The 15,538-nt window shown below is 36.2% G+C and overlaps 1 protein-coding gene across 1 annotated transcript; it reads right to left on the reverse strand.

Annotated features, from left to right (window-relative positions):
* Positions 1-692: 692 nt before the first annotated feature.
* On the reverse strand, positions 693-13,442 carry LOC128232008 (notchless protein homolog 1-like). The gene is made up of 13 exons (XM_052945336.1): positions 13,424-13,442; positions 9,228-9,381; positions 8,795-9,015; positions 8,360-8,516; positions 7,885-7,982; positions 7,582-7,618; positions 6,423-6,578; positions 5,392-5,527; positions 5,148-5,194; positions 2,011-2,213; positions 1,504-1,663; positions 1,109-1,179; positions 693-773 (listed from the first exon to the last, which is right to left on the reverse strand). The coding sequence occupies exons 1-13, from the start codon at positions 13,426-13,428 to the stop codon at positions 761-763; spliced, it is 1,458 nt and encodes a 485-aa protein (XP_052801296.1). The 5' UTR covers positions 13,429-13,442; the 3' UTR covers positions 693-760.
* Positions 13,443-15,538: the final 2,096 nt, after the last annotated feature.

Genomic DNA, 15,538 nt, shown 5'->3' on the forward strand with positions numbered 1-15,538 from the left:
TATATATTGAATTGTCATGATAAAAAATTGTAAAATACGTCAAGAAATACGTTCACCAATCAGAGCTGACCGAATGTAGCCCCGGGGCAGTGGACAGTGAGTAGATGTCATTTCACCCGTAATGAAGTTTCCACCGACCATGACTAGCTTACTCAGCGATTTTGACAGGCAAAAAGATGGTTGTTGTATAATATGACGACAAGGAATTGATTTACTCATACAACAAACCAGTAAATACAACTTCAAACCAGTCATGCATGGTACCGGAACTTGACGTATTACAATGGTAAAATCTAAGAAAAGACGGAAAACTACATGATTGCATTGGCAATTTAAAAAAATGATTTAACGACTAAGTTTACGGCGAGCTACTGAATATTGTATTTAACGGGCTCCAGTTTGGGCAGACGACAGCTATGGCGACAACACGAAGGCAACTAACACATTATAAAGACATGCAGATGACGCAAAGATTTGTAAAATTCAACGAATACACCAAACAATCTATAACTTCCATCATTTGCAAAACTTTGCCACAGAATAACACATTACCTGTCATATTTCAAATAACAGCTTAAACACATACAAAAATGTTGTATTTAGTAGTAATAGAACTACATATCTCGCCATGTATTATGTACAGAAGGTTCATGTTTAACACATTTATTTCACATACAGTACGGACATAAGAGCATTGCATTGATTGTTTTATTCAAAATAATACACAACAATCTTCAACAAGTCAAGCTGCAAGCTACTCTTATTTTCTCCAACTGAAAATAGAAAAAAGCAAAAAAAATATTAAAACGTATTGGCTTTTTCTTTAATAGTAAATTAAACTAAATCTTAGAAAGAACTTAGAAAAGAGGGCTTTTATGACATTTTTTCTATACAGAACTGGAAAAATGGGATAAAATATTTACTCTCAAGTCAATTCAATATCAAATTAAGTGCAGTAAATATTAAGTATTGTAGTGATTTCAACTTGGGCATTAGCAAAACGAATGTATCATTATGGTATCTCCATCACCGAAGTCGAACATATTTCACCAGAATACTCATATGATAGACAACACCCCAGCAGGTGAGTCGAGGACACTGTACTCACATTTTGAGGACCTTGTCCTTGCCCCCGCTGACCACTCGCTGACCATCTGGACTCCAATCAACCGTGTACACCTACAATTTCAACGGTTTAAAAACCATGATTCAACCTTCACATTAATCATTTTCAGAGATCCCAAATATATTATAATTTTCAGAGAAAAAAATATTTTTACAGATTTAAAACTCTTGAAATAAGAGTTAAAGTGATTTCCCTTTAAATAATAAGTGTATGTCATTTTTTAAATATTTCACTCACGTGTGAGGAATTTATTTTCTATAAATTAGGAAATTTATTGACCACCTACTGTTCATATGTTGACCACTTAGTGAACACACATCATGTTAATGGTGTATTCCACGATAATTGCATTAAGGAATACAAACTTAAAAACCCACCTCATCTGCGTGCCCTGGGAGGTCGTGCAGGAGTTTTTTTGTCTTCAAGTCCCAGACCTTGAGTGTGGAGTCAGAACTCCCGCTACAAAGCAGGCGACTGTCTGCAGACCAGGAAACCTGGTACACACGACTCACATGGCCTCGTAGGGTGGTGATGAATCTGGCAGAAATGTGAATGATGTAGTGAGAAATATTGATTACCTTTCGCGCTAAATAAACGTTATATTACAAGTTTGTTTATTATCATTCCAACTACATTGATCAAGAAGAAATGAAGGTTAGCCTTATATGCAGATTAGGGTTTGGATGTGCAGGCATTAGCATGCCATAGTGTTTGTTCATATAGATTAATGGATGCTATAATATAGACATTAACATACTATAACCATTTAGAAGTCCTGAAGAGGTTATGTTTGCTGATAAAGATACATATCATGGTATTTCAGAATCTATATTTTTTTTACCCTAAATAATGCAAGATTTCTGATAAAGCTAAATCTCTCTTACTTGCCAGTTTTACCATCCCAGAGCTTCACAGACTTGTCAAATGATGCGCTAGCAAGAAGTCTTGTGTCTGGAGAGAAGCGGACATCGTTGATGAGTTGCATGTGCCCTGTAAGGCGGGCCAACGGCTTCGTCTCTGTCTCTGGAGTCCACATGTACAGAGTGAAGTCATCCGAGCCAGAAACCAGCTTCTCACCACCTATACTCTGAGTAAGAAAGTGATAAGGAATAATACAATTATTGACTAAGTTAAAGGTATAACAATGCACTATGTTCATCAGACTTAAAGTTGCATGGAATGTATTCCATTTTTATAGTTTTTAATCATCTCAGAATTGTTAATGCAATCAAAATAAAGGTGACAACACCAAAGATAAAACTAGACCTCAGCATGAGCTATATATCACTATACAGATTACAGTACATATACAAGTTACATGGCAACATGGGCTGCATTCCACTACACAGTACATAAATTATACATGTAACATGACAACATGGGCTACATACCACTTCACTGACTACAGTACATATGACTACAGTACATATGACAACATGGGCTTCATTCCACTTCACTGACTACAGTACATATGACTACATGGGCTACATACCACTTCACTGACTACAGTACATATGACTACATGGGCTTCATTCCACTTCACTGACTACAGTACACATGACTACATGGGCTACATACCACTTCACTGACTACAGTACATATGACAACATGGGCTTCATTCCACTTCACTGACTACAGTACATATGACTACATGGGCTACATACCACTTCACTGACTACAGTACATATGACTAGATGGGCTACATACCACTTCACTGACTACAGTACATATGACAACATGGGCTACATTCCACTTCACTGACTACAGTACATACGCATGTACCATGACAACATAGGCTACATTCCACTTCACTGACTACAGTACATACACATGTACCATGACAGCATAGGCTACATTCCACTTCACTGACTACAGTACATACGCATGTACCATGACAGCATAGGCTACATAACACTTCACTGACTACAGTACATACGCATGTACCATGACAGCATAGGCTACATAACACTTCACTGACTACAGTACATACGCATGTACCATGACAGCATAGGCTACATTCCACTTCACTGACTACAGTACATACGCATGTACCATGACAGCATAGGCTACATACCACTTCACTGACTACAGTACATATGACAACATGGGCTACATTCCACTTCACTGACTACAGTACATACGCATGTACCATGACAGCATAGGCTACATTCCACTTCACTGACTACAGTACATACGCATGTACCATGACAGCATAGGCTACATAACACTTCACTGACTTCAGTACATACGCATGTACCATGACAGCATAGGCTACATTCCACTTCACTGACTACAGTACATATGACAACATGGGCTACATTCCACTTCACTGACTACAGTACATACGCATGTACCATGACAACATAGGCTACATTCCACTTCACTGACTACAGTACATACACATGTACCATGACAGCATAGGCTACATTCCACTTCACTGACTACAGTACATACGCATGTACCATGACAGCATAGGCTACATAACACTTCACTGACTACAGTACATACGCATGTACCATGACAGCATAGGCTACATAACACTTCACTGACTTCAGTACATACGCATGTACCATGACAGCATAGGCTACATTTCACTTCACTGACTACAGTACATACGCATGTACCATGACAGCATAGGCTACATACCACTTCACTGACTACAGTACATATGACAACATGGGCTACATTCCACTTCACTGACTACAGTACATACGCATGTACCATGACAGCATAGGCTACATTCCACTTCACTGACTACAGTACATACGCATGTACCATGACAGCATAGGCTACATAACACTTCACTGACTTCAGTACATACGCATGTACCATGACAGCATAGGCTACATTCCACTTCACTGACTACAGTACATACGCATGTTTCATGACAGCATAGGCTACATAACACTTCACTGACTACAGTACATATGACAACATGGGCTACATTCCACTTCACTGACTACAGTACAAACGCATGTACCATGACAGCATAGGCTACATACCACTTCACTGACTACAGTACATATGACAACATGGGCTACATAACACTTCACTGACTACAGTACATACACATGTACCATGACAGCATAGGCTACATTCCACTTCATTGACTACAGTACATACGCATGTACCATGACAGCATAGGCTACATAACACTTCACTGACTTCAGTACATATGACAACATGGGCTACATTCCACTTCACTGACTACAGTACATACGCATGTACCATGACAGCATAGGCTACATACCACTTCACTGACTACAGTACATATGACAACATGGGCTACATTCCACTTCACTGACTACAGTACACACGCATGTATTGACTACAGTACATACGCATGTACCATGACAGCATAGGCTACATAACACTTCACTGACTTCAGTACATATGACAACATGGGCTACATTCCACTTCACGACTACAGTACATACGCATGTACCATGACAGCATAGGCTACATACCACTTCACTGACTACAGTACATATGACAACATGGGCTACATTCCACTTCACTGACTACAGTACACACGCATGTACCATGACAGCATAGGCTACATTCCACTTCACTGACTACAGTACATACGCATGTACCATGACAGCATAGGCTACATAACACTTCACTGACTACAGTACATACGCATGTACCATGACAGCATAGGCTACATTCCACTTCACTGACTACAGTGCATATGCATGTACCATGACAGCATAAGCTACATTCCACTTCACTGACTACAGTACATAAGCATGTACCATGACAGCATAGGCTACATTCCACTTCACTGACTACAGTACATACGCATGTACCATGACAGCATAGGCTACATTCCACTTCACTGACTACAGTACATACGCATGTACCATGACAGCATAGGCTACATTCCACTTCACTGACTACAGTACATACGCATGTACCATGACAGCATAGGCTACATTCCACTTCACTGACTACAGCTCATTCACATGTACCATGGCAACATGTGCAAATCTTAAATGCTTTGAACGATTTTACTTACAACTGCTTCATCATATCTCTCTTTTGCTTTTTGTTGTAGTTCAGGTCCTAAAGAAAAAAATATAATATCATCATTCAGACAACAACAACAACAATCTTGAACCCCAACTGGTACAGAATACCAGTACATGAAATTGCAACATGAAAGTACAGCTAAATGTTTTACTGCAGTGACGCCTTCAACACAGACTTCAATTTCAGAAATCACCATCACCCTTTACTGTGTAAATAAAACCTGTTATTACCTGAGAGTGTTTGTTCTCTGTACACAATCTCTGCCTTGCGAGGATCGAAGGCTCCTGTTCTCATCACGTAGTCTGTGCTCAAGGCCAGAATGTTCACCCAGTGTCCATGGCCCTGCAGTGTTCTACACAGCATGCCCTGTAACACGTTGGCAATATTTCTAAAGTCATAAGAGAAAGCATATTAAAATTCTACTTATAACCCTATATCACAAGACCACTCTCAACCTGGTGGGGCTTGATCCCACAACCTCTAAGATGAGGTGTGGACACCTATGCCACTACACCACTCTCATCCTTGTTTGGTGTAAACCCACAACATCTTACGTGAAAGGTGGAAATCTATACCACTCTCAACCAGGTGGGCTTTGAACCCACAACCTCTTGGGTGAGAGGTAGACATCTATATCACAAGACCACTTACATCCGGATGAGGCTTCAACCACAATCTCGTAGGTGAGGTGTGGATACATATACAACCAGATCACTCTCACCTTGCTGGTGGCGGAAACCCATAACCTCTCGAGGCAGACACCTACATAGTCCTGCACTTTGGTGCAAATATAGCTAAAATTGTGCAAAAAATGGAAAAAAGAAATAAAATACTATACAGACCAAATAAATCAAAGACTTCGTACGACTTTATCGCATTTTGGCGGCCATATTGTCTGATACTTCCGGGGTCTCATACATTTTGAATTCTGTATGGTAAATAGAACCTATCTGCAAAGTTTCATGCTTTTCCCATGATTTGCACAATTTTTCACCATATTGCAGTACTAATACCACAAGACCACTCTCACCCTTGTGGGGCTAGAACCCACAAGCTCTTGGGTGAATTGTGGGGCACCTATACCACTAAAACCAACTCCCACCCAGGTGGGGATTGAACTCACAACCTCTTGGTTGAGAGGCAGTCACCTATATCACTAGACCACTCAAACCCTGGTTGGGCTTTAACCCAGAACCTCTTGGTTGAGAGGTTGACACCTATACCAGACAAGTTTCTGGAATGTTTCACCAGATGCACTCACATTGTCTCCCTTCCAGACTTTGACGGTTCTGTCCTGTGATGCAGTGTAGATCAGGTCTGTCCCTCCCCATTTCACGCATGTCACACTCTGTAGGTGTCCCGATATACACACCATACACTGCGATAATGTCGTATCCCATATACGCACTGTAGCATCCTGGGAAAAGTTATTTCATATTTTTAATCCATTTTATTTTCATAATTATTCAATCATATAATTTATAGAATATTAATGAAAAAAATATCACAAAAAACATCTATAAACAAGAGCTGTCACGTGTGCTCAACTTTTCCACCGCTTTAAATTTAAGGATTGCAAAGTTTTGGTGAAACATGCATGGATCACTATAAAATTAGATTACATGCAAAACCATAACCAGTTAAAAATTAAGGTGCAAAATTTGCATTATATGCAAGATAGAGTTATCATACATGATTGTATAAAGTTTCAATGCAATACATGAGATAATTGCAGAGTTATTGACTTATATGTGTTTACGTACAAAACCTTTACCAGAATTTCTAAGTCAAATAAGATAGAGGCAAAATTAAATTATATGCAATATAGAGTTATCTTACTTTATCAATTAAGAAGGTTGGATAGTTAGGAGCCCTTGTAGAAAGTTTCAATGCAATACATGATGTATTTGCGGAGATATTGACTTACATGTGGTTAAATGCAAAACCTTAACCAGAATTTCTGAGTCGAATAATAAAGGGCCATAATTTGCATTTAATGCACAATTGAGCTATCTTACTTGGTTATTCAAGTAGGTTGGACTGTTGAGTACCATTCTATTAAGTATCATTGCAATACATCCAGTAGTTACTGAGATATTAACCTATGTGTGCTTACATGCGAAACCTTAACCAGCAAAGTTAAATAATGAAGGCATTATTTTCAAATTAGTGTTATCTAACTTTATTAAATGAGTGGGTTGAATAGTTAAGAACACATATCTAAAGTTTTAATGCACTGCATTATTTATTTGCTAAGATAATGACTTGAACGTGCTTACATGCTAAACGTTAACCAAGGTTAGACGCCGACACTAGGGTGAGTAGTAGAGCTCTCCTTATTCTTTGAGCTAAAAATCTGTAACCTATTTTATAAAGGCGAACAATCATATGCAATATAATCATCAGTGTGAAGCACTTACTTTTGATGAACTGGCTAAATATCTACACTCTGGATCTCTGAAAATAAACACAAGGCATGAATAATCTGAGCGTGACATGATCAGGGTTCCAAATACTCAGGAATATACTTAACAATCAACTCAACAAATAAAGTTAGCTTGATATATGTGCCATCATTTTTAAGAGTTCCATGACACACTGATAATGGTCATCATAATTATGCATTTCACAAGCTTTATAAATTACCTGAACAATTTCTCTAAATAGCAATGGAACAAATAAGCAAAGGATTGCAAGGATTTAGTGCTGAATATGAATCTCACAGATGCAGTGGTTTCCATGCCAACCAGGTGATCCACTGTTTGTGTTGTACCATGGTCTTCCCTATCTGTTTCCCTGTGGACGGCTCCCACACACATACCTACATGTTGAAAAGAACTTTTTATCATAGAAAAAATGTGAATGATAATTGTTTTCAAAATTGTAGTGTATCAGAGATATCAATGACACTACTGGTAATTAAAGAACCATTATTGGAAGCTTATATACTAATGAAACATAATCCTCTGTATATCAGACAATAAATGCCAAATTACCATGCTTTATTATTGTCCATTTAGTGTACTCTTAATAAATGTATAATTGATTTTGACTGTATGTGTATACATCCTTAATATAGTCTAATGCAATAATAAATTTTAAATGTTTTAAAACGCTGTAAAGAAGCTAATAAATGATATGAACAAATCTTTGATGTCGATATCATGTGTTTTTTTTTATCAAGGTTCAACAAATTACCTGGCTATTTTTACATCCTGACGCCAATTTTTTCCCATCTGGTGACCATGCAATAGCCAGCACCCAGTGTTTATGTGTGGTACATGTGTACTGAGGGGTCTCTGTGTTCACATCCCAGAACCGAACTGTTGTATCACCTGAACCACTTGCTAAATACCTGAAATAAAACATTGGTTCATGTCAGTTTTTCATTGAAAACATTCATTGTTCTAATTTTTGTAAGATAGTGTATTTATACATTTATTTCTCCAGGACACTCGTCCCAATGTTTGTTTCACACCAACTTAAGGTCAAGGTCAAAATATATGGTCCAGAGATTCAGCCTTGTATTTTTTGTGTCTATTCTATATATCCACACCTAAATAATGAAATGATGTAGCATATTATGTTTGTTACAATGCATCAGAATATCAGCTCACTCAAAAATTCACTAACCTGCCATCAGGACTAAACTGTGCAGCGATGACAGCCTCAGCGTGGCCTGGTATGGAACTAGTACATCTGGTCACTGCCCTCACCCGGAACACAGCCTGTGGTTGGTAGACGATGTCCAACACATCCTCTGAACTCTCAAGTCTCTTCTCATCCAATGTCTTCTCAAGGCTTTCGGTTATTTCCTTGTCTTCCACAAAGAAGGAATATGGAACCTTTTCTTCCTGCCATACAATAATATTTGCCATCTTATATATAATAATATACATGAACAGTTTCAGAAAATAACCTTAAAAGAACAAATATTAGTATCGCTCTAAAATATATGTGACATTAATTTTGTAAAAGCAAATTGTATATATTAATGCATCAACAAAGACAAGTTTTTTCCTTCTTTTTGGGGGATATGAGGGCAATCACAGAAGACTAGAAGTACCTTTTGCAGGAGGGCATTGCAGATGAGCTGTAATTTGTCAACTGTGATGTTCACTGGCAGATCGAATGCACTGCCTGTCACTTCACCATTTTCACTCTTAAACTGCGCTAATAGTCTGCGACCAGTCTGGTCCTTGTCTTCATCCCCTTGTGAACTAAAACAAATGGAAATGACATAAATATTATTTTTTTTTATTTAATTTGAAAATTATTGTGATTGTCATTTCCTTACTTCTTCAATATATGGTAACTATTTAAAGGATGTGTATGTCATGAACAACTTCATTTTCTGTTTAGCAAGTGTTCCATATCTTAGACTCCTCTATTAAAATATAATTTCAGAAATGAGCAGTTATTGTTAATAAACTATATGTTGGGTTAAAGAATTCAAGTGATTTTATAAAATGGTTTTAAGAAACTCTTCTTTTCAGAATTGATAACATGCATGCATGCCAAGAAAGCCTAGTGGTAGAGCGTTTGCTTCAAAGCAGGAAGTAGGCGTGTCATACCAAAGACGTTATAAATTGGTTCTCCCTTACATGGTGATAGGCATTAAGGGCATTACTGGGAAATTTGGAGTTCTAGTACTGGTTAAACCCTAGGAAAGTTAACTATCTTCCATGACCATATGCTATACACTATTCTTTAGGAGTTGTATTGATTTTCAATTATGTGATAGGATAAGAAAATCCCTGTGCGCTTTTTTCAAATATAGAATGTATGGAAACCCTAAATGTCCACTTCGGGTTATCAATGTTGTGTTGTTTTACATATAAGTCAAATAACTTACTATACAGTATGGTTGCACTAATTAGGACAACATTCTTTTTTATAATAAGTTTAATTGGCAAAATGTTTTACTGAAAAATAGGATGTTCCAAAAAATGTCCATTTCATTACCAGAAAAATTGCCTTTTTCCCAAGACACATTCAAACTCATAATCTGTGTCATTATTTTTAAAATTGGTTATACATATCTTAAAAGCACTTACCAAAGAATGGTGTCCAATAGAATTTCATCCTAGTCATAATGCAATACATGAAAATAAACTCCAAATGACCACTTATGTACATGTTGATGGCATGTTTGTCATTGATCTCTATGTAAACAGACAGTGAGAAACAGTTACCTTTTATTGAGCATCTGTACTTTTGTAGAGAAACTTTGCCTGGACAAGATTCTTTGGCATTTGCAGTTTATATATGTGTAACCATTTTAAGAACACTTCATTAAACATCAAGTTTGAATGTTCTTATATAGACATGCACTCTGTTTATTTCCACAATTTAAGTGCTGCTTTAACTATGAATATAAGTTATATATTGTCAGCATCATGTTTAAAATCGTCAGTGTTGATGCTCTGCTTTTTCTGTAACTGTCATTCATGTATTTTCTTGGTAAATCTAATACCACGTGTAATAAAACCCCTTAAAGGGACTAGACACCACATGTCAAAATTGCAAGAATACAAAGAAAATTGTCCAAAACCTTCATAAAATTGATACCATTGTGTACAATGCATTGAATCTTACTTACTGATGAATGACACATGTATCTTTCCCAGCTTTTGGGCATTGTTCTAATTCTAAATTTGCTAGGATTGTTTACCAAATAAAGTCAAGTAAGTTTAAAAACAACGTCGGTATATTTATCTGTACTCAACACGTGACTTTCACATGCTTCATGGCTTTGCAGAAGAACTGAAGATGCTATGAAGAGGAAGACTACTGTGAAACAACATAGACACAGAGCCTGACAGATCAACATTGGTGATGAAAATGATGGATGAAAACTTTTGAAAGATGTTAACTCTGCTGAAAATGATATCGAGCTGGTAAACGCTCATTGACAGTAAAGTGTCTGAAACGATAACATGACTTGCAAGGTGTTAAAACACATTCTGCGCTATTTTAAACTGGGAAACCATTATGTGCTTTTTCTTAATGGGGAAACTCAGTTGAGACAGCAGCATGATTGTTGCATTTATTGTTTCAATAATGTAAAATTATGTATTAACAGCCTCATACTAGCTTGCATTGACAATACTAGGCTTGATGCGGGGAATACTGTATTTCAGGGTTCGAATTTAACTTTGAGGAGCACTCGCAAAATGAAAAATCAACTTGCAATTTTATTATTTGCTTTATTCCCTTATAATATTGTCTAATTAAAGTAGAAATTTACACTTAAGACATATTATGAATATTAAAAAGTATCAATCTTGAGTAACTCGGCTACTAGAACTTGTTGATGGCTTATTCTTTTTGGGGGGTACTGAAAGACTCATCAGATGCTGGCCACTTTTTGGTAACAAAGCTGTCCAATAATTTGACATTGTTCACTTTGTATATTTACCCTCGCCATCGGGTAATACCCATTACGCAAGCACGCTACAGATTTAATTAAGTCTACAAGTATTAAAAACAATAACATTATAAATTTCAAATAAATAAAAGTAACAGTAAAAGTAGCGTGGATGCTTTGGACCATGAAATATATCGATCGACAAAGTCTATTCACTTTGACAGTTGGGCGGAAATATATTCAAAGGTTGATGGGGTTTTCATATTGTGCGAGAAAGCGCTAAATTTAGCCAATGATTGAGCTCGGTGATTATGTCATTTGTATTCACTTTGTATTATGCACGCCTCGGAGCATCCCGGAAAGATACGAGATAAATCTCCGCCTTTTCCGTATTTGTTCTTTTTTTGAAAACTTACTAGAGCGTGACTCCGTACTGTCTTCTTTATACTGGTAGTGTAAACATGCCACTTATAGGCTGTTTACACTAGACTATGTAGCGAAATTAAGTTCATGTTCATTCCACTCTCCTTTTAACATTTTGTGGTCTAGAAAAGGCAACTCGCAGAATTTTGCAAGCTTGAATAAAAGTTACTCGCAATTTGTAAATGTCGCTCGCATTTTGCGAGTATGCGAGTCTAAATTCGAACCCTGTATTTGCCAATTTTTGGACCATATCAGGTGTCTAGTCCAAATAATTGTACATTTACGGAATTTTTTTACGTTTTTTGATATGGCAAATCCTTCACGTACAAATTGTTTAGTATCAAAAGTGGGTAGTTATTCCGTCGGGATTCCGGGTTAAAGCATTTAACATCTAAAAAATATATCATAAAAACAAGAAATATAACCAGATTATGTTATTTTATATCAGTTCGATACATAAAAATGTCATATCCTACGAATAATTATGAGTTTGACGTGTTTTTTTTTTCATTTCTTGCTGTCAAAACATAGCGATATATACATGAAGGGCACCTGCAAGGCTTCAGGACACAATTTTTAATCAATCGGAACATTTTTGCCTTGGCCGAGTGGTTACGATAGTATTTACGAGGTCTATCTCGAAGCTTGTCTGAGGTGGCCGAGTTATAACGATTGGGTCGAGTTGTTCCACTTGGCATAATTGTTGTTTGTGTCAGTCAAATTTCATTTTGTTGGAAAGGTAAATAATGTGTTTTAATACATTAAATGCTTGTTTTGTGCAAAATAACTTTTCACTTACATGATCAAATATGAATATAAACCTTTATGATCAATTTAAACCATAAAATACTTCACTTAATACAATTTCAATATTTTTCAAAACACCCCAGGTTTTTGCACAAACCCGTTTAGACTTTAGGGAGTGGAAGAATCCCGTATATCATGTCTATAATTTTAGACTAATCAGGTGTCTTGTTTCTTTTAAGTAGGCTTCAGCAAATATCTCAAAATCAACATCATTTTAAAGGGTTTGACATTAAGGAATATAGAAAGATGAAAAAATCATGTAGAAGTTGAAAGAAAATCGTTTACTAAATCATAAAACTTTACAAGTTTATAAAAAAAAGCAACATGCATTTTAGTAAGTGCCTAAAATGACAGCGCAGGAAAACCGAATGGAATGGAAGTTGATAGTCATAGTTATCGAGCATGGCTTCAACCCGTTTTCGATCCGACACAGTAAAAGTTAAACACCGAAACGACTTCTGATGATCTCAATGTCCGAACTTTCCATCCGAAATACTGATATGCTTGACAAAAACAAATGTAGTTTTACCACAGTCTTCATATAAAATGTAAAATATTTTAGACAAATCAACAGAATGTGTTTTGATACAAACTATGTATTATATTTTCCCTCTTGTCAAATAGGATAAAGCCCAGATAATGTTTGACATAACTTTGTTTACCTCATTTCACGTGTTTCCTGTTTATATGTAGCACACAACAGTTTTCAAAACCCATCGCTTTTAAAAACTCTTACGCATTAACTTCCCTTTACATGAACCCGCAACAAATGTCAAGTTAACATTTTAAAGAAATTTTGCGTTATATACGAACACCAGGCCTTTGGCTTTGCTTCTCGAAAATACTTCTGTAATTACTCAACTCATTTTACCTCTTCCTATCCAGGATTTGGTGATAAAGTGGGCGTAACTTGACTTGCACCCCTCCGGGTCACCTCCCACTGAACTCGAAATTAAATTGTCGGCAAGGGGTCTTTGGAGATACTTATGCAATAACTTTCTACAGTTTCTAGTCCGAAATTGTACATATTGGGCATATTGATACAGATTTTTGGTAAAAATTCAAACATGATTGTTCAAGATTTGAAAAAGTGTACTTAAGTTTTGTTTTTTTAATTCAATGACCTTATATTTATAGGATGTTAACACACACAATTTGGTTAAAATATTAGGAAGCAATGAACATTACCAAAATATGAAAGATGCAGAATATGTTTCCTTTCCATTGGCAATATACACAGAATTAAATAATGTACTTAATTTCGAGAAACTGAGGCAAAATAATTTGATATTATTTTTTTCAACATGTATGCTATTTTATTTAAGCATGGCATGGCGTTTATTTCTAGTATGTCTTTGCTTTTATCTTATCAATATAACAATACTTCACAAATCGTGACGCATCTGGTGGTGTTGTACCAATGACCTCTCAATCTGCAGGCATCAATATAAAAGCTAGCTGAAAAGTGAGACAGAATACGTGCTGCTCTATACATATATAAAAACCCAGTTACACTTCACTCACCATTTTAAAATTTGTCTTCCACATACATGCCATATCCCCCGGCGGGGGGGGGGAATCACCCGAAATTTCGATCCATCCCCCGGTCTCCCGGCGGGAGATAAAAATCCCCCGGAATTAAAAATTTTTTTTTTTTTTATTTTTTTAGAAATTTTACATCAGGCAATAATGACAAAGTGAAACCACAGTATGTGAGTGTAACTAATTGTACAAATCCACAAGGGTGAAATGCCAAAAGGAAACTTTTACAACAAGTGATCAATTACTTTGTAGTAATTATCAAAGGAAAAGAAATATTACTATTTTGGAAGGAAGAAATTAATAATATTAATTCTATTCTCTTATTGTCTGAAAGTCATCAAAGCTGATAGAATTAAGCACAATTTTCTAAAAGGCTTTAGAGGAAGGTAAATTTAATTTAATTGTCTCGAAAACATATTTTTCCAATGACATATTTTTGCGCAAACCAAATTGATAGTGTCCCTGGATGACCTTATTTTGGAAGTGATAGCAATGAAATGTATGCATTAAGTTCAGTTTTGCAAACACATTCCATTATGATCATGACCTCTGACTTCCTTTCTTGTTTTTAAAACAACAGCAATGAAATTCTTAATATGTCTACAGTCTTGCGAAAAAATTGTATTTCTAACCTTGCATGACCTTGACCATTTTTTATGCCAAATTTCGGAATTAGACATATTAGTGGTTTTGCAAACACATTTTGATATGACATTAACCAAGACTGTTCGACCTATTTTCTTCGTTTAAAAGATACATGTTCATGTTCTCTGGACTTCCCTACAACACTGATGATGCTTGATTTAATCAAAGACCCCGCACTGGCAGGTGCCAACCTTCGTCCATATTTTCCAATAGAACTTGACCAATATGTTAAACAGAGTTATGGCATTTGCTACATGCATGTATCCCATTTTAAAGCTGCACTCTCACAGATTGAACGTTTTGACAACTTTTTTATTTTTTGTCTTGGAACTAGCCAATTTTTGCAAAAATCCATGGCAACCAGTAAGATAAGACAGCTGACAAAAAATTAGATGACAGATTTTTATATTTAAGTTCAAACATTGATTTTTAAGCATTTTTCATAAACTGTTATAAACAGTTTAAGCCATAAAACATTAATTTTCGAACGGAATTATAAAAATCAACGATTTGAATTTTTGTCAGCAGCCTTAAATCAATGGTTTACAGATATTTACGCAAAAGTTTGCTCTTTCCAAAAAAAAAAAAAA

This window comes from Mya arenaria, chromosome 4, assembly GCF_026914265.1.
Source record: "Mya arenaria isolate MELC-2E11 chromosome 4, ASM2691426v1".
NCBI lineage: Eukaryota > Metazoa > Mollusca > Bivalvia > Myida > Myidae > Mya > Mya arenaria.

What these genes read in the sequence shown, in the direction of transcription:
- LOC128232008 (XM_052945336.1), bottom strand. An exon ending in GCAATGCCCTCCTGCAAAAG is followed by an intron (nt 9,016 to 9,227) that starts GTACTTCTAGTC and finishes ATTGTATGGCAG; the next exon opens with GAAGAAAAGGTTCCATATTC. An exon ending in CAGGATGTAAAAATAGCCAG is followed by an intron (nt 7,983 to 8,359) that starts GTAATTTGTTGA and finishes TTCAACATGTAG; the next exon opens with GTATGTGTGTGGGAGCCGTC.